The 18,157-nt window shown below is 41.1% G+C and overlaps 1 protein-coding gene across 2 annotated transcripts in view; it reads right to left on the reverse strand.

Moving 5' to 3' along the window:
- Positions 1-2,877: 2,877 nt before the first annotated feature.
- zbtb20 (zinc finger and BTB domain containing 20) overlaps positions 2,878-18,157 on the reverse strand; it is a 40,676-nt gene continuing 25,396 nt past the window's right edge. The window contains exons 1-4 of one of the 2 annotated variants that reach the window (XM_089016720.1): positions 13,823-14,008; positions 13,534-13,662; positions 9,716-11,215; positions 2,878-6,701 (exon numbers count right to left, since the gene is read on the reverse strand). In XM_089016720.1, the coding sequence (XP_088872846.1) occupies positions 6,148-6,701; positions 9,716-11,195 (2,034 nt within the window). In that variant the 5' untranslated portion in view covers positions 11,196-11,215; positions 13,534-13,662; positions 13,823-14,008 and the 3' untranslated portion in view covers positions 2,878-6,147. Of the gene's footprint in view, positions 6,702-9,715; positions 11,216-13,533; positions 13,663-13,822; positions 14,009-18,157 lie in introns of those variants that run through there. The other variant, XM_089016719.1, reaches the window with a different exon arrangement.

Consider the following 18,157-nt stretch of genomic DNA (forward strand, 5'->3'; position numbering starts at 1 on the left):
TTTTGCACGTCGTTCTGTTTTGCGCCATTTTGAAAAGTACGCTAAGCTAAAGCGCTCATCAATAATCGATACAGGGAATTTGGAGTTTAAAGGTCACTCGCGGGCAAGCGAAGGGTCTCTTACTAATCTTACGAAGGGCGTCGAGACGCCGCGTCAACGGGCCAAAACAAACACCTGGAGTCGCCTTGATATTTACAATCCGAACGTGAGTGAAAAGAAGAAAAAAACAAAATGGCCGTTAGCCATTTTGTAAGCCATTGTGTAGCATCTTTGATCTCTTTGAGTCCTCCACTCATAAAAACAAAAAAAAAAAAAACCACGACTGACTTGATGGTGCTTTTTTTTCTTAAAGGGTTCGGATGCACTCGCCACAACCACCGCTGGGTCCTGCTTGTATAAATACTTTAACTAAATAGATGGTTATGTGTGTATATATTGTATCTGTGCAACGTAGGAGAAAGAAAGATGAAAATTCTGTATAGTAGCTGAAAGTACGGATAGGCACTTGATAGACGTATCCCCGATATCCCGCGTTGGGGGGGAAAAATGCATTCAACTGTGTGGAGGTGGTGAATCTTGTATATACATTTATATATATTTATATATCTACTGTATATATAAATATTTTTTATCAGAAGGTTATTTGTTACACACTGATGTGTGCGCTGTAGAAGAGCGGATAAAAAAAAAAAAAAAAAGCGGTGATGTATACTTTTTGATTCTCAACTGTGACTTAGTTGAAGTTCGAGTGATGAAAAACTGATGGTTGTCAAGCATTACCCATCGGCCAATCACGCGAGCCGATAATAACCCGACGATTGGCAAAACCATCGAGCGGGATGATCTGAAGGAGCGTCGCGGTTAACTCATTCACTGCCCAAAATTTGTTCTGGTTTTGGTTTTTCTTGCCAGGGAGGGTGCTGATAAAGCGCTGGTCAGACCTCTAGCAATGTATTTCTCTCCCACCGGGGGGGGGGGCAGCATTTGTCTTTTGTCCATGTTAGCGCTTTTGTTCCAGCTTCAGCTGTTGTTAAAGCGCTATTTAAATCAACATGTATTGCATTTTGTACAGACTACCCCCATTTCAAGCTTAGATAACTCCAGTCCCATATAACTTAGGAATTAACTACTTTTTTTCTGATGAAAGAAGAAAATCTAAGATTTCTGACACTGTATTAAATGTTTATGTAGTCGTATAACTAAATATTCCATGGGTCGTGCAATTTGAGTGAAAATGACAAAAACCCTGGCACTGGACTGGACACATTTTTGCACATGGTCTGGCAGTGAATGAGTTAAAAGGAGACTCAAACGTACTGTTAGAAAGACAAAACGACATCCACCCCGAATCTCTACGCTAAGATAAAGAAAACATGTCATACGATTGGTGAAGACAATACAAAACAGCTGCGAGATTGGTATCTAGTACTCGATAGGGTTTGTTCTGGAAAATAAGCCGCCATTTTGCCCTCCCCAACCCACTAAAAACAACGACGACAATAAAACAACACCAGAATAAAATAAAATCAAAATCTCCCTTAGTTAAAACTACAAGAAAGGAGCGTTTCTAAAAATGCTTTTCAACCATTTGTACACATTTTTCTTTGCAACATCACGAAAAGCTCACACGGTAGCGTCCCCGGAATCCCAAAAAAAAGTGGAAACAAGAAGCTACCGTAACTGTATAACGAACGGAGAGTGAAAAACAAGGGGGGGGGGGGGGAGGGCGAATGAACAACAAGAAGATTCCTTTCAATCTTATCATACAAGCGCTGAGTTCATCGCCCTCGTCCGGAGAATTTTGTTATTCCAGAAAACCACCACCACCATCAAAAACCAGCACCAAACAACAAACAACATAAAAATAAAAATAAAACAAATCGTAAGACAACTCTTATAGTGTCCATCCCAAATCAAATATTTTCCAAAGCCAACAACAAGCTACTCAACCTACTATTTAGACCATTGATACCACAAAGCTGGCTGTACTCATCTAGCTACAGTCTATAGTGCATTTTCGATATATGTGTTTACACAAACTATGCAAAAAAAAAAAAATATTATTATAATAAAAAAAAAAATTGATTGAGCCGCCTGTCGCCAAGGAATGCGAAATCACCGAAATACGTACACGTAAAACATGTCTGCCTGTGCGCTTGAAAGATGACGTCGAGATTTTGGCAGCGTCTGTGCTCGTCGGCATGGCGACAAAATGCCGTGAGCCCGAAAAAGTGTGGCGAGAAACTATTGGACACACACACACACAAAATTATTATTATTTTTTTTTTTAATAAAAATAAACTCGGCAGTTTGCTTACATGGACTATTTAGTGCATTGTCTGTTAAGGCAAAGAGATGAAGCCTCCACGTGCTGTGTCGAGACAACGAGAGCACTAGCATGCAGCACGTTTTGCCATCCTGGCAGCGACAGCTACAACATCGGGACCGCACCATATATACATCGAGAACGTGTGTGTGTGTTTGTATTATGCTAATAACGCGCACCTGCACTGAGAAACGAGCTACATGTGAAAATAAAATTCACACGTGAAGGGGATTAGAAACCTCAGTAGAATCTCAAATGTGTTTGGACAAAATTTTTGATTTTTTTTTCACTCATTCACTGCCATTCTCAAATTTATTATTATTAATAATTATTATTAATAATAATAATCATAATAATATATTTCATTTATATAAGTGCCTTTCAAAACTTTTAAGGTCATTTTACAGTCATGTGGAATAGAAAACTGTGACATGGAGTGCCATTCCCAAATTTGTTCTTTTTTTTTTTTTGCGGGGGTGCCGATAAAGCGCTGGTCAGACCTCTGACAATGTTTTTTTTTTCCTTTCTATAATAATAATTTTTATAATAATAATAATAATAATAAATTTCGTGTATAAGCGCCTTTCAAAACTCTCAAGGTCACTTTACCGTCACAGGATAATTTTTTTCTGTGGGTGAGCAGCGGCAGCCACACGCGCCAGCGTTCACTCAACCCGGAAGTAACTCAAATAGATAGAAAGCTAGCTAGCTAGCTAATAGATAGCGAATAGTTAGCTAGACAACCAGCCAGCCACCCAAACCACTAATGCTAGCTTTATAGCTAGCCAGCCAGCCAGACCGCTAATAGTTAGCTAACAGATAGAAAATAGATAGCTATGTAGGTAGCTTGATAGTTAGCTCGATTGTCAGACGCTGGTCGGACCATGTTAGCGCTTTGTTACAACTTCACCTGTGAAAGTTCTATGTATGTATTGTATTTTGTACATCTGTCCCCATTTGAAGCTCAGATAACTCCAGACCCATATAACTTAGGAATTAACAATTTTTTTTCTGATGAAAGAAGAGAATCTAAGGCTTCTGACGCCGAATTGAATGTTTATATAGTCCTAAAACTCAATGTTTTGTAGGTCCTGGAATTTGAGTGACAATGACAAAAACCCTGGCACTGAAATGGACACATTTTTGCACATCGTCTGGCAGCGAATGAGTTAATTTATTTGTATTTTTTTGTTTCCAGCCCGAGGAGCTGCTCCTCGTCCTGTACCTGCGCTGCATATTGCAAAGGAAGCCCTACAAGGTCAAGAGATTTCACGTTATCAAACAGTTTGATTCGGAAAAAAAAAGAGCACACTGGACAGACGACACCCACGAAAGGAAGGAAAGGACACGACGGCGAACAGACACACGACAATATTATCAAAGAAGCTGCATTCCATCGACCTTTCCACGCCCACCCAAAAAAGTCTGTACGAGGACATGTTTTTTTTTATAGTCTACCTATGTTACACACACGCATAATGCTAAACATATTATTATTATTCAGAGTGTGATCATGTCTGCGATCATCACTAGCGCCAAGTCAAACAGAAGTTGCCGTGATTATTACCGTCGCCGTTTCACTGTTTTGGCTCTCACAAAACGATTTATTAAGTTCCAAGGGAAGTGATTTCATAAAATATATATATAAAAAAAATTGAAACATAGATGAGAACATGTCATTTCTACACATTTAAATAAATGCTTGCATCAAAACGGCACACAGTACTCTACAAACAGTATACGGGATTGCGATACTGTAAGGTCACCGCAAGCAATAACGAAAGCCAAGAACCGCTGGATTACTTTCAAAATGGAAACAAAGCTATGCTAACACGTGAAACTCTAGAAACCAAATGTTAGATTCTCATTTTTTTTATTGTTTGTTTTAAAAAAATCCTCTTTTTTTAATTCTAAAAACTAGACCTCTGTTAACAGTAGTGCACTTATTGGTTTAAACAGTGCAACATATATGCGAGAAAAAAAAAAAAACGCAGTCCGCTTATCAATAAGTGATTGTTTTTTTTTCTATCCGACTTTAAAATTGATTAAAAGAAAATCTGATTTTATTGAACGAATATGATTAAATATCAAGCACGGGCGTAAAAAAAAAAGTGCAAAGTAGCACGTATTGTGTGTGTGTAAATGTGTGTACAAGTGTGTGTGTGTGTGTGTCCTATTTAGGTGAAAATTAAAATCCAAGTATGCGCTATCATAACGCACAAATGACATCTTACACACACATTAACTTCCAAATGTAGTCTGTACACGTGTGTGTTTACGTTTTTAGAAAAATTGGAATGTATATCTTTTTTTTTTTTTTGTTTTTAATATTCATGTTGGAGATGTACTTCTCCAAATTTTATTTTGAAAAACCGTCGCCGGCTATTTGGCAGTGACACGTTGAGATTGTGTTATGAAGCTCCCATCACTAAAACAGCTTTGCAAAAAAAAAAAAAAAAAAATACAATAAAAAAATAATAAAAATTTAAAAATCATGACCGGGTCCGTATCATCCAATCAGATGGTGATTATTTAAAAAAAATACAATAAAAAAATGGGGATTTTAAATTGAATTTCTCTCTCCTTGACACTGTTCAAGTAAACAGCCAATCACAACTACCAACCAGATACATAATAGAGTTGAAAGGAGAATGGAAAAAAAAAACACGTAGAATAATCAATAACAACAATACCGGTAATTTGAAGGACAAATCTGGTTTTCAAAGCCCCCATCGCAGTCTGATGGAAGCGGAGGTGGGAGGGGGGGGGTGCAGCAAATATGGGGTAAAGAGAGAAACTCTAGTCTCGTATTCCAAAGCTGCTCTTAACTGTAAAAAATGAAAAAAGGCAGGGAAAGAAAATAGTATTAAAAAAATAATAATAATAATCACACTGATTTTTATGATTGGCGCAGCTTTGACTAACAGTCTTTTAGGAGATTAGTGGCAGTGTATGCAAATGAGTTCTGAAAAACAGTTTTTTTTGTTTTGGTTTTTTTCCCTCTCATCAACACAGTCTAATTAATTAATCAATTAAACAAAACTATTAAAAAAAGAAACGACTGGACAGTTACAAAACATACGAAATATTCTTCCCGCCAATCTTATTGACGGGAAATGATTGAAATTTGTACCTTAACAACATCATAATTCAATAAAATAGGAATAAATAAAACCCAGTGTCAAATTTACTACTTTTCTTGCTTGTTTTTTTTTTTTAAATTGACTTTAGAAGGCAATCTTGTGACTGTATTTTAGAAGGAATATGTAGCCCCGCCCACGCTGATTTTATTTTATTTTAATTAGTTTTGTTATTGTTGTTGTAAATTATACCACAGTAAGTTTGGACATTGAATGTCTCCAAACTGGTCAGTATGGGTTCACAACCGCCATTTTAAATGGCCTTTTTCCTCTCTTTCTTTCTCACACACAAACACACACACATGAAAACGCACACTCAGACATAAGCAAACGCACTCCGATAGATCGACACTAAAAGTGTGTGTGTGTGTGTTTGTGTGTATGTTTCTTTCATAGGCCTTTCGGTAGTGTTCAACACATAAAGGAGTATTTTTTTTTTTTAGGAAATCATACATTTAGAGGCCCGTAGTTCGGATCCATCCAGTAGATCAGTATCAAACTACTAAGCCTTAAGGCCACCATCTTTTTGTTTATTTAGAAGAACAAAAAGGAAAATCTTTTTTTGTTTTTTTTTTGTTTTCCTTTTGGGAAACTTAATGTGCCAGTGAAAAAGGACCAAAAAAAAAAAAAAAAAGTAATAAATCTAGTGCCATTTTTGTCATTCTTTCGGAAAAGTTGTACTTATCCGTCGGAGACATGCATTCGCATGTGGTCGTTGAAATGCTCCATTTGGTCGAACTTGACGGGGCAGACGGAACACATGTAGGTGGTCCCTTCCTGGCCGCCGGCCTCGGCGGCCACGCCCACTCCCGTCGGGACCCCCGGCCCTTCCCCCGCCCCGCCGCTCACGGGCATGGCCAGGGCCACCGCCCCGGCGCCGGGCTCGGGGACGGCCATGGGGAGCGGGAGGGGGATGGAGACCGGGATGGAAACGGGAGCCGGGTTGCCGAGGGGCCCCGTCAGGCCGGCGATGGCGCTGCCCGTGCTGTGCAGGGCCATGTGGCGCTCCAGCAGGGTCTTGTGGGAGAATTTTTTCTTGCAGATGACGCACTCGTAGGATTTCTCGCCGCGGTGGAGGCGCATGTGGACGTTGAGCGAGCTCTTCTGGGTGAAGCGCTTGTTGCAGATGCTGCACTGGTAGGCCCGCACGCCGGTGTGGGTCACCATGTGCTTGATTAAGTAATCCTTCAAGGAGAACGAGCGCCAGCAGATGCTGCACTGGTGAGGCTTTTCTCCTGAAAGACAAAATCCAGCGTTTACAACATTTCAACTCATTCAATGCCATTCGCCAAATTAGTCGGGAATTGAAAACATGACGTCGAGCGCCATTCCCGAATTTGTTCAGGTTATAGTGTCCTCTCCTCTTTCATCTAGAACTGCTTCATGTCACAAAGTGGGTACAGAAAGTGCTCAAGAATGAATAACTCTGTGTCTTTGTGTTGTCGTATTATTTTATTAGAGTTTTATATAGAGTTATTCATTTTAATTTATGGTACTTCCGGGTTGAGTGAACGCTGGCGCGTGTGGCTGCCGCTGCTCACCCGCAGAAAAAATATCCTGTGACCGTCAAGAGTCCTTGAGAGTTTTGAAAGGCGCTTATAAATGAAATGTATTATTATTATTATTAGTTTGTCTTGATGTTGTGCTGTTTATCTATTGCAGGGTGGGTGTCGATAAAGCGCTGGGAAGACCTCTGGATATGTTTTTTTTTTCCCTTCCACAAGGGGGGGGGGGGTTATTTCCATTTTTTCTATGTTAGCACTTTGTTACAGCTTCAGCTGTTGTTAAAGCGCTATATAAATCCTATATTGCATTGTATTTTGGACAGCTGCCCCCATTTCAAGCTCAGATAACCACAGACCCATATCACTTTGGAATTAACCAATTAACTATTCTTTTCTGATGAAAGAAGAAAGTCTTATGCTGCATTGAACGTTTATGTAGTCCTAAAACTCAATATTCTGTGGGTCTTGGAATTCGAGTGACAATGACAAAAACCCTGGCACTGGAGTGGACACATTTTTGCATGTGATTGGCAGTGAATGAGTTAAATGGAGATTTTTATATTGTTGTTTAACTGTCTTCTTATCAGACGAGATGCCATTCGGATTTTTGTTTTTTCTGGCTAGGGGTGCCGATAAAGCGCTGGTCAGACTTCTGGCAATGTTTTTCCCTTCCACGAGGGAGCAGCATTTGTCTTTTGTCTTTTGTCACAGCTTTTGCTTTGTTATTGCTTCAGCATTTGTGAAATCGTTACATAAATCAATATGTATTGTATTTTGTATAGCCACCCTTATTTCAAGCTCATATAACTTCAGACCCATATGACTTAGGAATTAACTTTTTTTCTGATGAAAGAAGAGAGTCAAAAGGTTTCTTACGCTGAATTGAACGTTTGTGTAGTTCTAAAACTCAATATTCCGTGGGTGCTGAAATTTGAGTGAAAATGACAACAACCCTGGCACTGGAGTGGACACTTTTTTGCACATCATCGATCAGTGAATGAGCTTAAAAAAAGGGGGGGGGGGGGTTCCCCGTTCCTTATCTAAGTCTGAAGCGTCTTCCATCTGTTAACGGCGTCAAAACAAACACACGTCGAAGCCAACGGCGGTCATCTCGGCAAATCTGCGGCAGCGCCCGTGTGCTCGGCTCTCTTAAAGCCAACACAGAAGGTGCCCGTGCGGTGGCCATTTCATTAAGGAATACGAGCTCGTCAGCAAGCCGACAATTCAAAGTTAATGTTCCTGCTGACTTCACGGAGTGGACGCCTCAAGGCCACCGCTGGGGGAGGAAGCATTAAAAGTCGCTTTGTGTCTGGCGAGGGGGACGTTTATGTCTAGACTTACTTTAGCTCAATTGAAATGACGAGCGTTCTCATTTCGACGTCATTGAAATTCAACAAGGAGTCACGTTTACATGGTCAAAGTCAAAAATATTTTTTGCCCTTTTTTCCCCTTCTATCTATGCCCAATTTGTTCACGAGCGTATACATGAAATTCTCACAAATATGCTTTAGTCTAGGGTTGAATTTTCCTATTTGCGGTCCTTTTTTTGGGAATACTAACAAAAACAAAGGAAAAATGTTACACAGACTACATTTTGGACAATTTGAAGGTGTCGGACATTTTGCGCCTCATCCGAAGAGTTTCGTCAGCGAACTAAAGTTGCGCTGGTAACCCAGACCCTATATCCCTAATGGACAGAGGTGGCAGTGCCAGACCTCAGCTCTGATAGTTCACCGCTCTATGGACCACTCCCTGAAGCCAATCTGATTACTTCTATTGTTCTATCCATGGCTCTGATTTCACCTCATTGGTTAAACTAATTATTTGTCCACTCTAAAAAACCCAATAGTTCTATCCCTGGATCGGGTTTAAAATCATTAGCAACTCTGATTACCTCTCTAGTTTTCTATCCGTGGCCCTGGTTTCACCTCATTAGCCAATCTGATTCTTTCTATAGTTTTATCCCTGGCCCTGATTTCACTTCATTAGCCAATCTGATTACCTCTCCACTGTGATTCTCTCTATAGTTCTATCCCTGGCTCTGGTTTCACCTCATTAGCCAATTTGATTCCCTCTATAGTTCTATCCCTGGCTCTGATTTCACCTCATTAGCCAATCTGATTCTTTCTATAGTTTTATCCCTAGCCCTGATTTCACTTCATTAGCTAATCTGATTACCTCTCCACTGTGATTCCCTCTATAGTTCTATCCCTGGCTCTGATTTCACCTCATTAGCCAATCTGATTACTTCTCGAGTCTGATTCCCTCTATTGTTCTATCCCTGGCCCTGGTTTCACCTCATTAGCCAATCTGATTACCTCTCCACTCTGATTCACTCTATAGTTCTATCCCTGGCTCTGGTTTCACCTCATTAGCGTGACTAAGCCGACGTGGTATCGGCCTGAAAAGTCTGTTGTAAGCACGGTCTAAATTAAACCTTAAATCACATTGGCGATTGATATTTTTAATATTATGATTATATTTTTAATAATTATGATAGCTATTATGATGTATGATGATTTTTAAATTAATGTCTCGTAATTTTGCAAGAGATATTTCACTTTTCAACTTTTATCTCTGCTAGATTGAACTTGTAAACGATGAAGCTTCACATTTCCGAGTATGAGCACGTTTGTCGACGTTTGTTTGGTTGATGGAATTTGTCTCAGATATTTTTTTTTTTGAGGGGGTGCAGGTGCTGGCAAACATAAAACGACGAGGTATGGGGGTCAAAGGGCACTTACCGGTATGCACAAACATGTGTTTGACGTAGTTCTGCTTGGCGGTAAAGGTTTTACAGCAGAGAGTGCATGCATAGGGTTTCTTCTCCCCCTGCCCCATGGCCTGCTGCTGCTGCTGGGACGGCGGCGGCGGGGGAACGCCCAAGGCGTTGGGGAACGACGCCATGGCGGGAGGGGGCGGCACCGTCACAAACTGGGCCTGCTGCTGGCCGGAAAGATAAATGAAAGACTTGCTGTCTCGGCTGGGCTGCGGGGAGAAGAGGGTGGGCAAGAAGGTGCCCCCGGCGCCCAACACTTGGGAATTGCTGGTCACGGCGTGCGGCATTCGCAGGTTGCTGCCGTGCGACTCCACATGCCGCAGGTAGTGCTGCGTGCTGGCCAGGGTTTGGGACATGAGGGGGTGCATCAGGGAACCGTCCGCGGTCCCCCGGCTTTGGTCGCCCTCGTCGGGGTCCGCCGCTTGCTCCGGGGACGAGTCGTTGACCTCGATGTGAACGCCGCCGCCTTCGCCTTCCCGGTTGAAGCTCAAGAAGGGCTGCTGCTCCATGGCGTCCGCCTCGGTGCTGATGGAGGAGCTGACGCCGGAGTCGAAACTCTCCACTTTGGACTCGCTCGCCGTCCCCTCGCCGTGCTCGTTCTCCGCCTGGCAGTTGGCGGCGGCGTTGGCGTTGTCGAAGCAGCCGTACTCGTCTTCGGCTTCCTGCTTGATGTGCATCCCGCCCGTTTGGAGGCGGACCGGTCGGGGCTGCTTGCGGCAGTGCGTCGACTCGGCCGTGGAGATGAAGCGCTCCACCTGCTGCGACCGTTCTTGGATGCGGTTCATCCAGGGGGGGTCCTGCGCCGGCTGGTCTTTCGGGGCGCCGCCGCCGCTCGGGTCGTAGTTGCTCGCCGCCGGGTTGCTGTAAAGGGAGCGCTCGCGGGTGCCGTTGGAAAGCCCCGAGTAGTAGAGCGAGGTGTAGCCGCGATCCACGTTCTGCCGGGACGACGTCTGCATGCAGCCCGACTCGGCGTCGCTGCTCGGCCCGGACGTGGCCGACTCGGGCGTGCCGCGGGGGGTGTCCTGACCGGAGTCCCCCGGGATGACGGGGAAGGCCCCCGGGCCGGCCAGGCCCGCGTTCTGGGACACGATGCGGGTGCACTCATCGATGACGGTCTTGATCTGCAAGATGCTGGCGGCGGTGAGGATCTGCAGGGCCTCCGACTGCGACACCCGAAGAATCCCGCTGTACATAAAGTCAATCAACTTTTGGATGGATTGCACCGAGACCACCGAGGGGATCTCAATGTCGCTGTAGCCCAAAAGCAGCTTGTCCTGAAAGAAAGGGCTTCCAGCGGCCAGGACGCAGCGGTGAGCTCGCAGCATACTTCCATGGATCCGAACAGTCACATCACAAAAGTGCCCGCGGTTGCGCTGCTCATTGAGGGTCTCAAGTACGGAATTGCTGAAGTTGTGGAGATTGATGTTATGAATGCGCTCGGTCATCCCCTTGCGACGGATGTGACCTGAAAAACCGAACGGCGACACAACTCCTTTTAAAGACCTGCTGCATTATTCACACGCGCCTTTGCTACACTGCGCTCGACAGCGGAATTGCTAATTGCAATAAGAAGCGGGTGGGGGGTGGACAAACTGGGGCGTAAAACGTAACCTTTGTTGTAACACAAGGGAGAAAACAATCCCCGAAACATTTTTGGGGGGTACCTTAACTCATTCATTGCCATTCCCAAATTTATTTGGGGATTAAAAATATGACATGGAGCGCCATTCCCGAATGTGTTCAGGTTTTGTTTGTTTTTTGGGGGGGAGTGGGGCAATAAAGCGCTGGTCAGACCTCTGGCAATTTTTTTCCTTCGTACAAGGGGGCAGCATTTGCCTTTTGTTCATGTTAGTGCTTTGTTCCAGCTTGAGCTGTTGTTAAAGTGCAAAATATGTGTATTATATTGTATTTTTTTACAGCTGCCCCCATTTCAAGCGTATATAACTCCAAACCCATACAACTTAGACATGAACTCTTTTTTCTGATGAAAGAAGAGAGTGTAAAGGTTTTCTTACACTGAATTTAATTTTTATGTTGTCCTAAAAAAATCAATATTCTTTGGGACCTGGAATTTGAGTGAAAATGACCAAAACCCTGGCACCGGAGTGGACATTTTTTTTTTTTGCACATTGTCTGATGAGTTAACGCTTAAAATTCAAAGCACCTCCCGCAGAAAAAAAAAATGTTCTTATCCAGTGCCTATAAAGTGTCCTTGAGTTTTGAAAGGTGCATATAAATAAAATGTATTATACTAGTATTATTTTTGCACATCGTCTGGCAGTGAATGAGTTAATAAAATGACTATAAATACAATTTATTATTATACTATTAGTTTTGCACATCGTCCGGCAGCGAATGAGTTAATAAAATGACTTAAAAACTTTTTAAAAAATGTATTAATTCATTAGATGTCCTCCGCTATAGATAAAATTGTGTATTTTTTGGAAACCGATTTTAAAAATAATGCAATGAAACGACATGAGGATTGTGCATATCACTTTAAAATTACTAACTAAAATGGCGAGCATAACAATTACAACGTTCTTTGAAAAAAAAACAGATGTTTGAATACAGTTCAGATCTAACTGCACTGAAAATAATAATAATAATAATAATAATAATAATAATAATAATAATGTTTTTGTTGCTGTTGTTAAAGCACTATATAAATGTGTGTAGTATTGCATTATAATAATGATAATACATTACATTTTAAGCACCTTTCAAAGCTCTCAAGGACACTTTACAGTCACAGACAAGCATAGGTACTATAATAAATAAAATACAATCATAAATAGAATGCAATAAATAAAATACAATTATAAATAGAAACAAGAGAGAGAGCTACACAGAAACTGCCATTTTAAATAGGTGGGTTTTGAGATGGGACTTGAACGTGGGAAGAGAATCGATTATTATACTGTAATAATAATAGCAGAGTACATTTGTATTAACTTTACAGTGTATTGATTATTGTGTGTGTGTGTGAGAGACAGAAAGACAGAGAGAGCGTGCGAGAGAGAAAGCGGGAGAGAGGGAAAGTGAGAGAGAAGGCTCCTTTAATGACCAGTGGGTGGCGCACAGGGCTCAGAGGACAAACAGCCTCTTTTGTTGGTCATGTGCTCACTATGATGGCCGCTTCCAAACTCAAGACACACGAAATGTGCCACCGTAAAAAAAAAGTATTTGGAATTAATCTTAAAGCGTTTTATATTATTTATTTTTTTGTTCTTTCCCTCCCAAATGTTTGCCCAAATTTAAAATAATATATCTTATTTTTAAATTCACTAATGAATGACTTCAAATGTAGTCATTCACACTAGTTCACGGACAGGTTATATATATTTTTATTTGTGATCACCTGTGAGCTGGAGGATATTTTAAACAACACTCTCCTGTTCCCAAAAAAAAAAAAAAATCTTAAATTAAATTAAATAAAAATTATAATGTATCATTTAAATCCGAAACAAGCGCGCTGATTGTATGGTGCGCTAATGTATATTTATAGGTAGTTTGCTCACATTGTGTACAAAGGGTAAAAAGGGAGACAAATCATATTTTGACTACATTAAAGTGTAAAACAAATCCAGGTGGTGGAACAAGCTTTTGAAGAACAAAAAAAAAAACACTTGCAAATTCCACTTGCGCATTGAGGCGTAATAAATGTGAAATTAAAAAGTCATAGAAAAGCATATCAGTCCTAATAATTGAAAATCCTCAACAAATATAAATCAATAATATGGAGCCTAATTTTTAGCACAGTAAAAAAAGAACAAAACTCACAGTTTGATGACGTGCGGCTGGTGAAGAAGTGCGGGTCAATCTTCAGTTTGCTGGTGAAGATGGCGGAACAGAGGCCGGCCGGACGCTAGGCAAGGCTGTCAGTCCTCTCTTCCCAAATCATGTGTTGCTCTGCCAAAATGTTTGTAAAAAAAGGTGGGGGAGAGAGAAGAAGAAGAAGAAGAACGGGGAGAAAAATAGAAAAAAAAAGAAGACAAAGGAAAAGGCAAATCTTTAGATCACATCGATATCGCCACTCCCTTGATGGACCCGAAGCAACATGAACGTCTACCTCCGACATGCTGCAACAGATGTGTGAAGAGTTTTCAATGCCAAATTAAAACACACACACGCACAAAAAAAAAGAAAAAAAAAAAAGAAAAGAAAATTAAAAACGGATCGTCCTGTGTGCAATTCAACCAGGGTGAAAATTCTATCGGAGATAGCGAGTCTCACAGCAGTTATCTGAGTCACTGGGCAACAAAACCACACCCTTTAAAAAACGATCTTGATTCCACATTAATTAATGCACTCAGTATGCAAGTGTGTGTGTGCTATTTTCTCATCGCCAACAGCTCAAACAAGACAAAGACGTGGCGCAGTTCTTACAAGTTGTAATAATAAAAAATGTAAAAAAAAAAATGAATCTCAATATTAAACACACAAGACATTCATTAGCAAGCACAAGTCGGCCATTCAACACCAGCGAGCATGTGACGAGCTGCTTTTGGTGATGCGAAGGCAATCTCTTAAATGGCAGCTTTAAGACTCGATATAAAGGGCAGCCTGCAGAAAGTTAAACTCAACTTGGTAGGGGAAAAAAAGCAATCCGGTGTCATTTTAGGTCACTCACATTGAAAGTAGGAGGGGGTGGGTGGATAGGCGCCAATCATTTGAAGCAGTGTGAAATTTCCTTTTTGGTGTCCCAATCAGATTTCTACACACTGAAACAAGAGATGTTCCATATTTGCCATTTTCTTTTTGAACGGCAAGCCAAAGTAACACTTTGATGCGTTTGGGAGTTCAATCCGGAAGATTAAAAAGTAGATCTGACTACAGTCAAGTGACCTCTGAACCTTTCCTCCCACCGTTCCCTCCACTTCAACTGAGGGATGTCAAATCTCTTTGTGAATTGTGTCAAAAACTGCCATTGAAATATTGAATGAATCGTGTATTCATTTGTTTGTTTGTTTGTTTGCATTTCATGTTGATATTTTTATGACAGATAACGGCCTTTTTGAATGGAAATGGGCGATCACAAGTGGAATAGAATACACTTTCGGGCACACACATGCATAAACGCATATGCACTGATATAATAATAATACTACTACTACTACTACTACTACTAATAATAATAATAATAATAATAATAATAATAATAATAATAATAACAATAATAATAAGAAGAATACATTTCATTTCAAAACTCTCAAGGTCACTTCTTTACAGTCACAGGATAAGTTCATTCTGCTAGCTAGCTAGCGAATAGATAGCTATTAGCTAGAGAATAAATAGCTAATAGCTAGCAAACAGCTAGCCACAAGCTAGCGAATAGACAGCTATTAGCCAGCGAATAGATAGCCATTCGCCAGCGAATAGATAGCTATTAGTACTTGAGAGGTGAATAATACTAATAATTACGAATACTACTACTACTACTACTACTACTACTACTAATAATAATAATCATAATACATTTCATTTCAAAACTCTCAAGGTCACTTTACAGTCACAGGATAAGTTTTTTTTCTGCTAGCTAGCGAATAGATAACTAATAGCTAGGGAATAGATAGCTATTAGCTAGCGAATAAATAGCTAATAGCTAGCAAACAGCTAGCCACTAGCTAGCGAATAGACAGCTATGAGCCAGTGAATAGATAGCTATTAGCCAGCGAATAGATAGCCATTCGCCAGTGAATAGATAGCTATTAGTACTTGAGACCTGAAACAAAATGGCAGACCAAACAATGAGGACCCCTAAAGATCGTGTAAACAAAACAAGAAGAATAATCATAATACATTTCATTTCTAAGCGCCTTTCAAATCTCTCAAGGTCACTTTACAGTCACGGGATATTTTTTTTTTCTGTGGATGAGCAGCGGCAGCCACACGCGGCAGCATTCACTCAACCCCAAAGTAACTCAAATAGATAGCTAAATAGCTAGCTAGCGAATAGATAGCTAATATCTACCGATAGACGAGAAGTTTAAAAGGTCAGTAAAATACGATAACGAAGCACATTTTGGATATTTTGTGACACTAAATGAAACATTTTGAAAACTTGCAAAAGGAACAGGGCGCGTTGGGAGCAAAGGTGCCATTGGCTTGAGATTTCAAGGACCCATTTCGATCCTCGGGGCTTCATCTTGGGGGTTAATTGTAGGCGGAAAAGCCAAGGAGGACTTGGAGAGGGCAGTTGGGAGTGACTGTCAGCATGTAAAATGTGATTAAAATGTTCTTTTAGGGAGGCGCTTTGAATTTTAAGTGTTAACTCATTCACTCATTCACAATGTCCACTCCAGTGCCAGGGTTTTTGTCATTGTCATTTGAATTCCAGGGCCCACAGCGTATTGAGTTTAAGGACGACATAAATTTTTCATTCATTTGTTGTGCGCTCTATTTGTAATATGTGAAGGGGATTAAACATTCTAAAGGATTCATCAAATTCATAATGGCCCCCCGAGAGGATATCGTAATTACAATTTGGCCCGCAGCAAAAAATGACTTTGACACCCTTGCCTTAGACTGTCTTCTTTCATCAGAAACAAAGAGTTAATTCTTAAATTATATGGGTCCGTTGTTATATGAGCTTGAAATGAGGGCGGCTGTCCAAAAGACAATGCAGTACATACCTATTGGTTTATATAGAGCTTGAACACCAGCTGAAGCTGAGACAAAGCCCTAACATGGAAAACGGGGAAATACTTCCCCCTTGTGGAAATGGGAAAACATCGCCAAAGGTCTGCCCAGCGCTTAATCGGCACCAGAAAAAGTAAAAACAAAACCCGAACAAATTCAGGAATGTCGCTCTTTGTCTTATTTTCAATTCCCGATTCAATTCAGGAATGGCAGCGAATGAATTAATTGAAGGTGTACCTTATAGTCCAGTGCGCCTTATATATGGAAAAAGATTGAAAATACAGCATTTAATTGGGGTGCGCCTTATATTCTGGTGTGATTTATACACTGGAAAATAATATATTTATTAATTTAAAACAAAACCAGAACAAATTGGGGAATAGCGCTCGACGTCCTATTTTCAATTCCCGAATCAATTCGTGAATGGCAGTGAATGAGTTATCTCTTGGCGAGCAAACAGCAATCTCTTCGCTAGCAAACAGCCATCTCTTCGCTAGCAGCCATGTCTTTGCTAGCAAATAGCCATCTCTTCGCTAGCAAACAGCCATCTCTTCGCTAGCAAACAGCCATCTCTTGGCTAGCAAACAGCCATCTCTTTGCTAGCAAATTGCCATCTTTGTGCCAGCAAATAGCCATCTCTTTGCTAGCAAATGGCCATCTCTTTGCTAGCAAACGGCCATCTCTTTGCTAGCAAATAGCCATCTCTTTGCTAGCAAATGGCCATCTCTTTGCTAGCAAATTGCCATCTTTGTGCTAGCAAATAGCCATCTCTTTGCTAGCAAATAGCGATCTCTTTGCTAGCAAATAGCCATCTCTTTGCTAGCAAATGGCCATCTCTTTGCTAGCAATTTGCCATCTTTGTGCTAGCAAATAGCCATCTCTTTGCTAGCAAATAGCCATCTCTTTGCTAGCAAATTGCCATCTCTTTGCTAGCAAATGGCCATCTCTTTGCTAGCAAATGGCCATCTCTTTGCTAGCAATTTGCCATCTTTGTGCTAGCAAATAGCCATCTCTTTGCTAGCAAATAGCCATCTCTTTGCTAGCAAATTGCCATCTCTTTGCTAGCAAATAGCCAGATCTTTGCTAGCAAATAGCCATCTCTTTGCTAGCAAATTGCCATCTTTGTGCTAGCAAATAGCCATCTCTTTGCTAGCAAATGGCCATCTCTTTGCTAGCAAACAGCCATCTCTTTGCTCGCAAATGGCCATCTCTTTGCTAGCAAATGGCCATCTCTTTGCTAGCAAATTGCCATCTTTGTGCTAGCAAATAGCCATCTCTTCGCTAGCAAATAGCTATTTCTTTAGTATTAGTGTGGCAGATGATGCAACAGTTAGTTGAGCTGAGATTCACGAGTCTACTTTAAGTCAAAATGTAAAAAAAAAAAATACAATAAATTGAGGCCAACAATGTATAAATGTCCTCAGGGCAGTTTGTAAGTCAAAATGGGTAATTTGGGTATCATCTGCATTAAATGGAAACAGATAACTTTGAAGAGATTTCCCCTGGCAGCATGCAAATGGCAAACAGAACTGGGCCAGGGACAAAACCCTGAGGACCCCCCCCGCGCTGTAAAATAACAAAAAAAAAAAAAAAAAAAAAACGTACAAGATACAAAGGGGACCGTCTGAGAGGTTACATGATGAAAGCTCCTGCCCTGAGAAGAACCTGAGGAGCCACGTTGACAAACGAAGCGCGTGAATATCAGGAACGGAGACGCACGCGCTAAATAAGCACAATGGAAAGATTCAAAAAACCGAACCAGTTC

The sequence above is a fragment of the Hippocampus bargibanti genome, linkage group LG16, assembly GCF_051943395.1.
Source record: "Hippocampus bargibanti isolate YZ-2025 linkage group LG16, ASM5194339v1, whole genome shotgun sequence".
Classification (NCBI taxonomy): Eukaryota; Metazoa; Chordata; class Actinopteri; order Syngnathiformes; family Syngnathidae; genus Hippocampus; species Hippocampus bargibanti.